Here is a 15,939-nt window from a genome sequence, read left to right on the forward strand (position 1 = left end):
GTATTGAGTACAGGAGTTGGTAGGTCATGTTGCGGCTGTACAGGACATTGGTTAGGCCACTTTTGGAATATTGCGTGCAAATCTGGTCTCCTTCCTATCGGAAGGATGTTGTGAACTTGAAAGGGTTCAGAAAAGATTTACAACAATGTTGCCTGGGTTGGAGGATTTGAGCTATAGGGAGAGACTGTATAGGCTGGGGCTGTTTTCCTTGGAGCGTCGGAGGCTGAGGGGTGACCTTTATAAAGATTTATAAAATCATGAGGGGCATGGATCGGATAAATAGACTAGTTATTTCCCTGGGGTGGGGAAGACCTGAACTAGAGGGCATAGGTTTAGGGTGAGAAGGGAAAGATATGAAAGGGACCTAAGGGGCAATGTTTTCATGCAGAGAGTGGTGCATGTATGGAATGAGCTGCTAGAGGAAGTGATGGAGGCTTGTACAATTGCAACATTTAAAAGGCATCTGGAGGGGTATATGAATAGGAATGGTTTAGAGGGATATGGGCCAAGTGCTGAAAAATGGGACTAGATTAGGTTCGGATATCTGGTTGGCATGGATGAGTTGGACCAAAGGGTCTGTTTCCATGCTGTACATCTCTATGACCGTGATTATGGGGTTGGAGAATTATACAGATATTATGGGGCAAGTCTGTGGAGGGAATTTAAAACCTGCTTTAGACCTTGTACTGCAGTTATCAGTTTTATATTTGTTTTTCCCCATTTACATTTCACTTAATTTTCTTTGGCTTGAAGCTGTTTCTATTAATATTTTGGTGGAAGTTTGTTTCAGAGCTGCAGAGAGCTCCAAATCACGTTAAGGGGAAGGACTGAAGCAATGTTAGTGCACTTTGGCACTTAACTAACCAGCATTAGGTTTCTAATGAGAACAGGCCTGAGGAAGTGGAAATCTTGCAACCAAGAGCTGTCAGCCAGAGGCCAATTACCTTCCATTGTGGACCATGCCACCAGGAGTAGTGTTTCTGTTGGTAATACTCTGAAGCCTGATAATATGGATTATTGGAGACAGATGAATGGGGTGGACTGGGAATCAGAGAGAAATGGTCACTGAAGGAATGGCAGCAAGGGGTCAGAGGCAAGTATAGGGTGATAGCTTAGTTGCCCACCCCTTATTTCCTGATGATTTGACCAGGCATTGAGTACCTCCTGATGCAGGACACCCTTTCTGAGGCCATGTGGCAACGCCAACAAGGGTTGTTGGGCAGCCTTCAGAAGTCACTTGGCAGTCATCTGAGTACCATGATATAATTGAAACATCACTAAAATCCATTGGACTCAGAATATTTAACTTTTTAGTGGCTACTTAGTGAAACTATGAAATTAACTCATGAAAATAATGATCATTCTGTCACCATTAGTTAGGATTCCCATTTCACGACCTTTCCATCCCCAGTTTAATTTGGGGACAGATTTTCTGTTACCAGGAATTGGATACTGATACTCCCACCTGATACCTGATTCCCTGCCTCAATTATTCCTGCTCCTCGGGCTTCCATCAAATTCAGCCCTTTGGCTTCTTTGATGCCTTTCATATCCTTGTATATTGACACTTCTTTCAATAAGTAAAAGAAACTGACTCAAGTCAGTCAATTAAATTAATGTAGCTTGATCATCTATTTTCTCAAATTCTCATGAAGGATCATCAACGAAAATATATTGTGAAACTCGAAAGGGTTCAGAAAAGACTTACAAGGATGTTGCTAGGGTTGGAGGATTTGAGCTATAGTGAGAGACTGAACAGGCTGGGGCTGCTTTCCCAGAGGCTGAGAAGTGACCTTATAGGAGGTTTAAAAAATTATGAAAGGCATGGATAGGGTAAATAGGCAAAGTCTTTTCCCTGGGGTCAGGGAGTCCAGAACTAGAGGGCATAGGTTTAGGGCGAGAGGGGAAAGATATAAAAGAGACCTACGGGCAACTTTTTCACACAGAGGGTGGGACATGTATGGAATGAGCTGCCAGAGAAGTGGTGGAGGCTGGTACAATTGCAACATTTAAAAAGACATTTGGATGGGTATATGAATAGGAAGGGTTTGGAGGGATATGGGCTGGGTGCTGGCAGGTGGGACTAGATTGGGTTGGGATATCCGGTCGGCATGGACGGGTTGGACCGAAGAGTCTGTTTCCATGCTGTACATCTCTATGACTCTATGGGTCACTTTCCTTCTTTCAGATGCTCAAGGTTCCTCCTTTTGCTCACTTTCTCTTCTTATTTCAAAATTTATATGCTCCCTTCCATTGGAAGTTAATAATAAGGATTATATTGATTGCATGTCTGTTTAAACGAGTAAAGGTAATATATGTTTGTACGCTAAGTTAAGCTGATGGACATTTCTTCACTTTTTTCTTGCTCTGCTACAGTTTGAAAGAAAAATGACTTTGGCTCCTGGTTTTGTAGCTCCATCAAATCTTGATTACAATGGCTACCATAGGTACATTGATGAAATGTTACCACCTGAAAGTCCTGTACATTATGGTCTCCACTCAAATGCAGAGATTGAATTCCTGACTGTAACTTCAGACAGACTTCTCCATACTTTATTAGAAATGCAGCCCAGAGATTCAGTAACTAGTGAAGGAGCAACACAAACTGTTGAAGAAAAGGTTAGAACATTATAAACTTGTTATTAAATGCAATTCTTTTAGACTACAGGTATTCACATTTTTATTATTAACTTCCTATCAGTGAAAATAAAATGCAAAATAATAAAATTATTAAGTTGTGACTGAACCTAACATTTCAGGCAAGAAAAAAATTGGCAAAATATTTCACATTGGCCTTTACATTGTTTTCAAAGCAGAATGTTGATTATTGACAATAACCTAAGCAATTTGTTTTAATATTCTTAAATTTGCTGAACACCTGAAAATCTTACATACACATTGGCTAGAAGAAAAATGATTCAGCATGAAGCTGTACTGATTAAGATATTGGTTTTCATATTCAAAATTTGGTTAGCACAGTTAAACCAAAGGCTTACACATCAAGAAATGTAGAAAATAATTTTATGTTACTCTAAACTAAATGTCAGCATTATGAGATAAAATTGAATAGCAATCATGCTTAACAATCAATTTGTACTGCTTTTAAAGGTAAAGACTATTCTGGACGATATATTGGAAAAACTACCAGAGGAATACAATATGACTGATATAACCTCTAAAACAGCTGAGCGTTCCCCTTACATTCTGGTCTGCTTCCAAGAGTGTGAAAGAATGAATGTTCTAATTCACGAAGTGAGACATTCATTAAAGGAACTAGATCTGGGGCTAAAGGTAAGAATTGCAATATGTTGCACAAATAGAAATATGCTCAAGTATGTTTATTCTAAAATGATCATGTCCATCAAAAGGCTTCATTGTATTTCATTTCATTGTCTTTGATTAAACTAAATTATTATACAATGGACAGTTGAAAGTGAAAATCATGCAGTATATTTTTTGTATTACACCTCAATGAGTACACTCAGTGCTGAAGGAATGCAATAAGCCTTTCAACCAACAATAAGACTAAATTGCAATGTTTTGTTAATACTATACAAGAAAAACTAATCATTTTGCATTTCTTTAAGATTGCACAACATTCCAGCAAACCAAATAATTAGTTTTATAACCAATACAAATTAAATCATGTAATTTTTTTGTTGCTATCTGTGGAGATATTCTAAGAAAATGCTTGTGATTTTACTGTACATAGTGATGAGCAATCTTTAAATTCATGTTTGGGGTGTGGACATTTCAGGCATGATCAACTATTACTGTAGTACCTACTGTGGGTCAGTTGCCTGCTGCAATCCCAGTTGCCTTCCCTTCCAACTGCACTGCAACAAGTGCCAAATAAGTGCCCCAGTGCAGCTCTTAGGATGGGATATTTGCCCAAAAGGTAAGCACTGGGAAGAGCAGAGGCAGCAAAGGACTTAGAAATTATAGGCCAGCAGTGACCTGCAGCACTGTGCTGGAGCCAGATGAACATACCTACTCTTCCTGGCTCCAAATTAATACTATTTTTTTAAAAAACTCACGCCTTTTAAACTTAGAGGATGCTTACCAGCTGAGCCAGCTCTTGTTGCCTGTTAGTACTTGTCCTTGGGAAGGTGCTGATATATGTTGCCTTTTGAATTGCCGCTCTCCTTGGGTGTAGGTAGACCCACAATGCTGTTAGGAAGGAAGTTCAGGATTTTGACCCAGTGATGCTAAAAGAATGGCAATCTATTTCCATCGACAAAGTCTTTTCCCTGGGATGGAGGTGTCCAGAACTCGAGGACATAGGTTTAGGGTGAGAGGGAAAAATTTTAAAGGGACCTAAGGGGCAACTTTCTCATGCAGAGGGTGGTGTGTGTGTGCCACAGGAAGTGGTGGAGGCTAGTACAATTGTAGCATTTAAAAAGCATTTGGATGGGTATATGAATAGGAAGGGTTTGGAGGGATATGGGTCAGGTGCTGGCAGGTGGGACTAGATTGGGTTGGGATATCTGGTTGGCATGAACAAGTTGAACCAAAGGGTCTACTTCCTAGTTGTACATCTCTATGACTATGTCAGGATGGGGAGTGGCTTGGAGGGGAGCTTGCAAGTGATGGTGTTCCTATATCCTTCTAGATGGTAACAGTTGTGGATTTGACAGATACTTTAAAAAAAAATAGCCTTGGTGAATTTTTGCAGTGCTACCACTGTGCATTAGTGATGGAGAGAGTGAATATGTGGATGTGGTACCAAACAAGTGGTCTGCTCTGTCTTCATTGATGTCAAGCTTCTTGAGTATTGTTGGAGTATTCCATCATACTCCTGATTTGTCTTGTAGATGGTGAACAGGCTTTGGGGAGTCAAAGTGTAACTTGATGCTAGATTCCTAGCCTCTGACCTGCTGTTGAAGCCATAGTACTATTATGGTCCAGTTCAGTTTCTGGTCAATGGTAACCCCCCAGGATGTTGATAGAGAAGGATTCAGTAATGGTAATACCATTTAATGTCGGGGCATTGATTAGAATCTCTCTTTTTGGGATGATCATTACATACATGAGTGGCACAAATGTTACCTGCCACTTGGCAGTCCAAGTCTGAATATTGTCTCGATCTTGCTGCATTTGCACCTGGATTGCTTCAGTCTCTGAGGAATATGGTGCTGAATGTTGTGGAGTCATCAGCGAACATCTCCATTCCTGATGTTATGATGGAGACAAGGTTTTTTCAGTAATTGCATCCAGCACTCCATTTAAGGACCAACGTTAGTCTGCAGGAAATCTGTAAATGCATGCACACCCAGTTCTTATATTGATTTAAGTGGGTGTCCAAGATTTCTGGAAGTTAGTGTTTCTCAATATAGTTGCCAACACAGTTTCAGTGGTGGGAAGGTGTCATCCCAGTAAACCACAACCTGAATCTCATTTTGTATTGATAGAACTCTCAACAATCACAGAATAGTTGCATGGCAGAAGGGCCCACTCAGCTGTCATGTCTATGTTCAACTACTCTCCAAAGCCCTGTTTTAGTCTCCATCACCCTTTATAGCCCTCCATAGCTACACTTTAATCTGCTACCACCACAGCCATTACACATTCTAACCACTTGTTGTATAAAAAAAAATGCTCATATCACCATTGGTTCTTTTGGAAGTTATCATAATTTGTCATCCTTTGGTATTTAAGCCATACACTAATGAGAAGTTTCTCTCTCACTGTTCTATCTACACTGCTTGTAATTTTGAACACTTCCATAAAGTCTTCTCTTAATCGTATCTTTTCTCCAAGAACAACCCCAGTTTCTTGAATTGTCCAGGTAACTGAAGACATGTATCTCTAGAAATTTTCTCATAAATGTCTTCCATAGTTCACTAAAGCTTTTATATTCTTCTTAAAATGTGTTGCTCAGAATTGGAATCCATTCTCCAGTTGAGGTCAAACCAGCATTTCATTAAAGGTTCATCATAACTTCCATGCTTTTGTACTCTAGGCCTCTATTTATAATGCCCAGGATTCCATGTGTCTTTTGAAACACTTTCTGAAATTACCTTTCCATCTTGAATAATTTGTGCACATGTATATCATAGATTACTTACAGTGTGGAAAAAGCCCCTTCGGCCCAACAAGTCCACACCGACCTGCCGAAGTGCAACCCACCCATTCCCCTACATTTACCCCTTTACCTAATACTACGGGCAATTTAGCATGGCCAATTCACCTGACCTGCACATCTTTGGACTGTGGGAGGAAACCGGAGCACCCGGAGGAAACCCACGCGGACACGGGGAGAATGTGCAAACTCCACACAGTCAGTCGCCTGAGTTGGGAATTGAACCCGGGTCTCTGGCGCTGTGAGGCAGCAGTGCTAACCACTGTGCCACTGTGCCACCCAGAGACCCGGGTTCAATTCCCGCCTCAGGTGACTGACTGTGTGGAGTTTGCACATTCTCTCCGTGTCTGCGTGAGTTTCCTCCAGGTGCTCCGGTTTCCTCCCACAGACCAAAAATGTGCAGGTTAGGTGAATTGGCCATGCTAAATTGCCCATAGTGTTAGGTGAAGAGATAAATGTAGGGGAATGGGTCTGGGTGGGTTGCGCTGGGCGGGTCGGTGTGGACTTGTTGGGCCGAAGGGCCTTTTTCCACATTGTAAGTAATCTAATCATATCATGACCCATCTGTTCCTGCAACCTCTTCAGAATTGTAACCTTTGTTGTACATTGCCTCTCCTTGTTCTTGCCCACAAACTGTACTTTTCACATTATTCTGTATTAAGTCTCATCCATCAGATGTCAACCTATCTATCTATCTATATTCTCCTGTGTCCTCTCACAGTTCACAGTACTTTCAAGTTTTCTATAGATTTTGAATTTATTCATTGTACACCCAGGTCTAGGTCATTAAAAATATAAAGAAAAGCAGTGTTGCTAGAAAACGCCTATGAATCCCACTATATAATGTCCCCCAATCTGAAAAAAGTCATTCTTCACACAACCAACTTTGTATCCATACGGTCATTAACATGTTATTCCACATACTTCAGCTTCAGTGGCAAGCCTGTTCTATGATATTTTATCAAATACCTTTTGGAAGTTTAGGCATACCATATTGATTATATTATAATGATCAAAGAGCTCAGTCAAGTTAATGTGAGGCATTTTATGTTCCATTAGCTTTTAATTTGACCTGAAGCAACATGCTCAGTTTTTGAGTTGACTGTCCAGCTGCAGGATACTGCATGGCTTTCTTAAGGATGATTTTCATCAGTAGAAATACATGTCTTGCTTCTCACTTTTTAAGCAGTTTAAGAACAGTTCGAGCAGCTGTAACCAATATGGGAAAGTCTTCTGACATGACAGTTCACTTATATTATGTATTATTTATATTTTTTAGTATTATCAAAATACCAAATATAATCTAAAGTAATTTTCTCCTCGTTATTTTTCACACGGATCCTAAAGCAAGCAATCTTAATTCCAATTTTCTGTTTTGAAAACTGATGCCTAACTATAGAATGTTATTGTGCTGTCGGTATTTTGAACAAAGTTTAACTAGATTGGAAGCAATATGAAAGCAAAGAAACAGAAAATGTGTAATTTTCTACCTTTCACAGCTGATAAAATAGCAGCCCTTTTCAAACATTGCACTTAAATACGTTCTTCTCTGTAAAGAACTGGGTTATTTATCACATCTTCATATCACAACCTTCTTTAAACTACAAACAGCACTTTTTTTTTCTTGCTTTTGTTAGGGCGAGTTGGCAATTTCCTCTGAGATGGAGGTACTACAGACAGCACTTTTCTTTGATAATGTTCCTGACACCTGGACCAAGCTGGCATATCCATCAACGTACAGTCTAGCACAATGGTAAGTAGCATGTCAAGACACAAACAGCTTGTGCATGGCATTCTGTCTGTCAAAGTGCCACTAGAATTGCTCAGTATTTCTTGTATGGAAATTAGTGTTGCTCGGCTTTTTATTGGGATTTTTGCTATGATTCTTTTCCCCCAGCACGGCAGTGTTTTGATGTAGCTATTATGCATCACTCTGATCTGTTAGTCACAAACCATTCGGTATCTACTTGCATAATGTATAACGAGTCTCTTGGGACCAGTATGGTATGAGAAATGCAAGCAAGGAATCATGTTTAATAGTAGTCATAATAGAAAATGTCTTATCCACTCTAAATGAAGACTTTGTGTGCTCATGTGCATGACAGCATGCAGTACAGCAACATTTATTCCACCAAATAATATCTCTGAAAATTATGCTGTGTAGCCTTCCCTGAATTTCTTCACCAATATTTTATCATCCTTTCGATGAAATAATCTGTTCTCCTGGTTATCTGCAATATTCTGTCATTAGCTGATTCTGAGGAGGACTGGCATGAGTAAAGTTTGGAATTGTTAGAACACACACGGGATGTTGCAGAAAATGAAAACAGGCCCATCAATATAATCAAGTACTTCTCTTGTAATGTTATTTACTGTCATAATATGTAATACATAAGCCACTTCCTGACAGAACCATCCATTTAAAAACAATCAATGGACAAGGTAGAAAAATAAATATTTTGTTTCCTTGCCAAGTAAGGATGATTAAACACAGGAAATTGTGCATTGAAAGAGTTGTATTTAAAGTTTTGATAAAAGGTACATGGAGTACTTTTCCTTCATTTTCTGATGTTAGCCCAAAAAATGACAATAGTCTTAGGTTATGCTCAGTTTAATTTTGTGCATTCACTGTTATCATTGTTGTGTTCTGGGTTGTGGAAGACCAAACTGATTTCATACAGATATTCCTACAGCTGAAGCTCAAACTATTAGCTCAGACAAAGTTTAAATCCAGGTCCATGAAATGAGAAAAAAAAAACTAGCCACTCAGTCCCTATCAAACAATGAGTAAAATTGCAGAGTACATTTAAAATTACATTAAATGTGCAATTTTACTTCTTAGAAAAATACAGGATTGCATGAAAATGAACTTGATTTTAATGCACACCATGATAGCAATGAATCAACAGACAGCACTTTCAAAATTGAAGTAATAATAAACTGTTCAATATAAATACAATAAATGATGACCATGACGAATTATAGTTTCAAGATAGTTTGGAGCTTCTGAATTTAAAATTGGCTTAGCTGCTCATTGATTTACAAGTTGAAAAGCAAATGGTAAACTTGATACACATCTATAATTTACATCCAACCATCCATATTGTGTTTATAAATAAATTTGCATTTACCTTGTATCCATTGCCAGAAATGACCACAGGGGAAGAAAAACAACAGTTTCAGAGATCAGAAGTACACTACAAACTATGGTTCTCTCAGAATACTTTGATTAATAATCAGGTACAATTTGGGCTAGCCACTGTTCTATACCAATTATATCAAGCACACGATCTGCCAGGGCTCAATCATTTTAAGCATAGTCTGGATTCACACTATAAATAGACCCACTTATCATTAATGCCATTTCTTCTGCAAGGCGGAACTGCTACTGCAATTGGTTTATGCTTACATTTTTTTCATCTTTAGAAGACAAAATACTATGCAGAATATAATTATCCTTTGAAATATCAGTGCATGAGGTTGTTTACTTTAGAATGATGCAGTACATAAAAGTAACTTGAAATTTAAAAACAGTCATACCTGAACCTTTGTTATGAGACTACTTCAGTTCCTCCATGAAACTGACTAGTTTCTACAAATAATATTTATCTGACAGAGTGCTGTTTTGTGGAATTATTTGTTATATACTTAACTTAGTGTATATTACTGCAGTAATGACACAATCAACCATCTGCATTGTTGTTAGGTAATTTTTCTTTAAATTTGATTAATGAAACAATAAAACAAAATACTAAAGAGGCATTAAAAATTCCTAGTACTAGTTAGATAATACATAACATAGGACTAGACATGGGGCGAATAGGCCATTTGTAATAAAGAATTAGAAACAAGGCAGCAAGTCAAAAATCTACCCCCAGAATGAATGGTTATATTGAGCGATTTCCAAGAATACCTATCAATGTTGTTACTACAAGTAGTTATCCTATGAAGCACATTTTATTTACACAAATTTGCTGTAATACAATTGATGAATTGGGGACACTGTTTCTAAAGCACACACTTTTAAAACATGTTTTGGCTGTAATGCAATGACATTGCCAACACTTCATCACTGTTTTTAAAGCATCATCATTTTTCTATAACACAGGGTTGCACAAGAACACAACCATCGCGGTATAGAAGAACTACCTTGTCGTCTATGGGTCACAATGTAAAATAGCAATAAAACTAAAAAGTGCTGGTGAAACTGAGCATGACTGGCAGCAATTATGAAGAGAAAAACAGAGTTAACGTTTTGAGTCTAATATGATTCTTGTTCCAAAGGAAAACTTTCACATTATTGAGTTCAAACTGACTGATGTATCATTACTGGATTTATCCTAACGTCCTTTTTTGAAAAGCATGTGACATTTGTAATTCTTCAAACCACTGGTACTGACCTTGTATCTAAGATGAATTAGAAGATATGTCCACATATTCCACCCTTTCTTCAGTTGCATGTAATCCAGACATGATTGCTTATCAGTGCTAAGTACAGGCAGTCCTTTCAACATCTACTATTTATACCAGCTGGATCTTTTTGACTATGAAATCCTTGATTGGTCCAGGTTAACAAACCCAAACAGGAAGCCCTGGCTGACAATATGAATGGGGGATCTGGCTGGGCCACAGTTAGTATGTTACTGCTGCTGTTGGTTTCTGCTTTTTTTTGTGGGAGAGGGGCAAAGGACTGATCACAAAGCCAGTTTTGTTAACTGGTATTCCTTTTTTATTGAGGACAAAGAAAAGGAATAACCAAGAGATTTGGAATCCCCTCAGTCTTGGGGACTGACTCAAAAAAAGAAAAAAATATACAAACAGGGGATTTAGAATCTCCTGAGTTCTGCGGACTGACCACAGCCAGTTTACTGTGCAAAAATAAGGGGTGACTGGGTGATAGGATACCAGCCTCTGTAATCCATAGACAATCAAATGTATCAATTCATGATGACTTTGCTAACATAAAGACAAACACAAAGTCCATGTTTAATACCTCAGTCATGCACTTTTCCTGCAAAAAATGTGTCCTGTTTTCTGTCTTTAATCAGACGCACTCTTCTTTACTATTTATATGCTTTTGGATTCCCCTTTATTATGTGTCAATCTTTTCTCATACTTTTGCTTTTCCAACTCCCCTCAGAACTTTCTATACTTGGCCTGATTTACACTTTATTATGAGCCTGACATTGTCACAAGCACATTTTAAGCTTCATCTTACTCTTGAATTCTTCCATTTTCCATGGTGTTTCGACATTGTTGTCCTTACTTTCCTCTTGGTAGGAACTGAATCACAATAGTACCTGAGTAACTCCTCTTTGAATATAGGTTAAAACTTATTGGAGAGGCAATGGATTAGTGGTATTTTCATTGGACTATTTAATTCAGAGGCCCAGGTAATGTTCTGAGAGCCTGGGTTCAAATCCCCCATGACAGGTTTATCAAGTTATACAGTATGTAAATAGACCCTTCAGTCCAACTCATCCATGATGACCAGATATCTTAAATTAATGAGAACGTAAGAATTGGAGCAGGAGTCGGCCATCTGGCCCTTCAAGCCTGCTCTGCCATTCAATAAGATCATGGCTGATCTTTTTGTGTCCTCAGTTCTACTTACCTGCCCTCTCTCCATAACTCTTAATTCCTTACTGTTCAAACATGATCTGTCTTAGCTTTAAAAACATTTATTGAGGAAGCCTCAAATACTTCCCAGGGCAGGGAATCATTTATGTAAATTGTAAACAATTGCACTCCCAACACTGATCCCTGAGGCACACCACTAATCACTGATCGTCAATCAGAGAAGCACTCATTTATTCCCATTCTTTGTTTCCTATTAGTTAACCAATCTTCTACTCATGCTAATACATTGCCCGTACCACCTTGCATCTTTACCTTATGCAGCAGCCTTTTGTGTGGCACCTTGTTGACGGCCTTTTGGAAATCCAGGTACAACACATCTACGGTGTCTCCAATTAAGCATGACCTGCCCTTCATTAACCTATGCTGCATCTGTCCAATGGGACAATATCTATCTAGATGCCTTGCTGTTTCTTCCTTGATAATAGACTCAAGCATTTTCCCCACAACAGAAGTTAAGCTATCCAGTCTATAATTCTTCGTCTTTTGTCTACTGCCTTTTTTAAACAATTGCATCATATTTGCTATATTCCAATCTGCTGGAACTGCCCCAGAGTCCAGTGAATTTTGGAAAATTACTACAAACGCATGGTCCCTTGTGCCAGCATTTAGCCCATATGCCTCTAAACCCCTCCTATTCATGTACCCATCCAGATGGCTTTTAAATGTTGTACTTGTTCCAGCTTTCACCACTTTCTCTAGCAGCTCATTCCATACACGTACTACTCTGTCAGAACAAGTTACGCTTGCATCCCTTTTATACTTGCCCCCTCACCTTAACATATACCTTCTAATTTTGTACCCCCCTACCTGGAAAAAAGACCTTTTCTATTTACCCTATCCATGCCTCTCATGATTTTACAAACCTCTATAAGGTCATGCCTCAGTCTCTGATGCTCCAGGGAAGATAGCCCCAGTCTACTCAGCCTCTCCATATAGCTCAAATCCTCAACCCTGGCAACATCTTTGTAAATCTTTTCTGAAAAATTTCAAGTTTCACAAAAACTTTCCTATAACAGAGAGACCAGAACTGAAGATAGTATTCCAAAAGTGGCCTAACCAATATCTTATACAGCTGCAACATGACCTTCTAACTTCTATATTCAATGCATTGACCAATAAAGACAAGCATACCAAACACCACCTTCAATACCCTGTCTAATTGCAATTCCACATTTAAGGAACTTTGAACCTGTACCCCAAGGTCCATTTATTCAGCAATACTTCCCAGGATTGTACCATTAAGTGTATAAGTCTTGCCCTGATTTACCTTACCAAAGTGCAACACCTTACATTTATCTAAATTAAACTACATCGGCTACTCTTCAGACCATTGGCACATCTGATCAAGGTCCCATTATACTGTGAAGTAGCCTTCTTCACTGTCCACTTCACCACCAATTTTGATGTAATCTGGAAACTTGCTAACTATACCTGCTATATTCGCAGTCAAATCATTTATATAAATGACAAAAGGCTGGTGGAAATCGATTTTCATAAAAAACAATCCGGAGTTGAGGATCTAATGGTGACCATGAAGCCATTGTTGATTAATGGAAAAACCCATCTGGTTCATTCATAATGTCCTTTAGGAAGGTTAATCTTCCATCCTTACCTGGTCTGGCCTACATGTGATTCCACAGGCACAGCAATGTAATTGACTCTGAACTGACCTCCGCACAAATAGAGATGGACAATAAATGCTGGCCTGGTCAACGATGCCGACATCCTATGAGTTAAGTTAAAGTAAGGTTTATCTGTCAGTCTTTGATCCCTATTTGTCAGCGGCATAGTCATGTTCACCCCATTAAAATATTCCTCCCTCAGTCCTTGACCCTTCTGGCACATCCCTTTATCTCCAGCACTGTAATATTTTCCCTTATCTTTACTGTCCCTTCCTCCTTTCTTTTCACTGGTATTTTTATGCATGTTTTCTATCCAAGAATGTTTTAGTGTATCGTTCTCCCAACTTTTAGGTGGGTATTGGTAAAGCATATATCTGGGAAAGAAATTATATTTGGTTTTGACTCCAGTCAGTTCTCCTCTGAATTGCCTAAAAATTTTGATCTCTGAGTTTTCTAAGTTAGCTTCAGTGTTTGATTATTTTCCACCAAATGCAAGTCTTCAATGTTTATGCTCCCTATTGGAAATCAGCACAGTGAAAACAATTTTCCATCAACATTCCATGGGGTTCCTGCATTCTGATGGGATTAGATCACAGTTCCAGAAGAACAGTCTGACCTAGTTTTCTTGAAACCTTCCCCAAAAGTAACCAACACCTATAGGCAACCATTTTGAAACTCAAATTCAAAATAATAAAGACAGAAATCACATAGAAACATTTAGGTAATTACCAGTGGAAGGACCTTCCCTCCACCTCATGTTCTGTCCCTCCTCATCCAACTAAAGAACTAAGTTGTCTCCAGTTCTATCCCTTTCCCTGGAGACTTAAGGAGAGAAGGTGGAGTTGGATGTGAGAAATGGATTGTGTTGAGCGAAGAGAAGGACAACATTTGTGGGGACATGCAAGGTTGCGAGATGGTACAAAGATGATGTTGGGACTGTTGGCTCTTCAAATGGAAATACGAGGCAATTCCTGGAGTGAAAACAATACGTTGTATAGCAAAGTAAATCGGTCCAATGAGTGTTGTATAGGAAAATGCTGGGAAAGTCAGAGTGGGCATCTGAAAGAGTAATGCCACTTCCTGTTCCTATGCATCTGAGATCCTTGAAACTCAAAGGAACCACACTCCTGTTGCTGACTTCCTCAGTCATTTACATCTCCACATGCTTGGTTTGCAATCCTGACCTGCTCCTCCTGTCCTTCACAAACATTATCTCACTTCAGTCTGTCAGTTTTTAAAATGCTGTGTCTGAGACCTTGGAGGCAGCTTTCCCTATTTTACTCTCCCTTAATGTAGTTGCTAAAGTTTCAGAAATCAGTGTCACATTTGGCCAGCCTGGCATCTTCTGGGCTTCCTTTAACTAGAAATCCTAACTTTGACAGATTCAGGACATTGTGCTGTCAGGACAGGAAACACAGAAACTGGATGAGTTAAAGGTCTGCGGCAAAGACCACTAGCAGAAGAAATGGTTTACTTACCCAAGAAGTCTATTAAATAGAGTTATGCAAAGAATTTCTATTTGCATAATACCATAGGGTCATAGAGATGTACTGAAGGGAAACAGAACCTTCAGTCCAACCCGTCCATACCGACCAGATATCCCACCCAATCTAGTCTCACCTGCCACCACCTGGCCCATATCCATGCCCCTCATGATTTTGTAAACCCCTATAAGTTCACCCCTCAGCCTCCAACACTTAAGGGAAAACAGCCCCAGCCTATTCAGCCTCTCCCTATAGCTCAAATCTTCCAACCCTGGCAACATCCTTGTAAATCTTTTCTGAACCCTTTCAAGTTTCACAACATCTTTCCAATAGGAAGGAGACCAGAATTGCATGCAATATTCCAACTGTGGCCTAACCAATGTCCTGTACAGCCGCAACATGACCTCCCAACTCCTGTACTCAATACTCTGACCAATAAAGGAAAGCATTCCAAGTGCCTTCTTCACTATCCTATCTACCTGCAACTCCACTTTCAAGGAGCTAAGATCTCTTTGTTCAGCAACATTCCCTAGGACCTTACCATTAAGTGTATAAGGCCTGCTAAGATTTGCTTTCCCAAAATGCAGCACCTTGTATTTATCTGAATTAAACTCTATCTGCCATTTCTCAGCCCATTAGCCCATCTGATCAAGATCCCATTGTAATCTGAGGTAACCTTCTTCGCTGTCCACTACACCTCCAATTTTGGTGTCATGTGCAAACTTACTAACTATACCTCTTATGCTCATATACAAATCATTTATAAAAATGACAAAAAGTAGTGGACCCAGCACCAATCCTTGTGGCACTCCACTGGTCACAGGCCTCCAGTCTGAAAAACAACCCTCCACAACCACACTCTGTCTTTTACCTTTGAGCCAGTTCTGTATCCAAGTGGCTAGTTCTCCCTGTATTCCATGAGATCTAACCTTGCTAACCAGTCTCCCATAGGGAACCTTGCCGAATGCCTTACTGAAGTCCATATCAATCCTCTTTGCCCTCATCAATCCTCTTTGTTACTTCTTCAAAAACTCAATTACGTTTGTGAGACTTGATTTCCCAACATTTCCCAAGGCCATGTTGACTATCCCTAATCAGTCCTTGTCTTTCC

General features: G+C 39.3%; 1 protein-coding gene across 1 annotated transcript in view; it reads left to right on the forward strand.

Annotated features, from left to right (window-relative positions):
- Window positions 1–15,939, forward strand: part of dnah9l (dynein, axonemal, heavy polypeptide 9 like) — a 432,311-nt gene that overhangs the window by 405,675 nt on the left and 10,697 nt on the right. The window contains exons 78-80 of the mRNA XM_043693603.2: window positions 2,377–2,619; window positions 3,109–3,291; window positions 7,720–7,835. Coding sequence (XP_043549538.2) covers window positions 2,377–2,619; window positions 3,109–3,291; window positions 7,720–7,835 — 542 coding nt within the window. The remainder of the gene's footprint in view (window positions 1–2,376; window positions 2,620–3,108; window positions 3,292–7,719; window positions 7,836–15,939) is intronic.

This window comes from Chiloscyllium plagiosum, unplaced genomic scaffold (genome assembly GCF_037043375.1).
Source record: "Chiloscyllium plagiosum isolate Xiang-an unplaced genomic scaffold, Cpla_swu_hap1 HiC_scaffold_7, whole genome shotgun sequence".
Taxonomy (NCBI): domain Eukaryota; kingdom Metazoa; phylum Chordata; class Chondrichthyes; order Orectolobiformes; family Hemiscylliidae; genus Chiloscyllium; species Chiloscyllium plagiosum.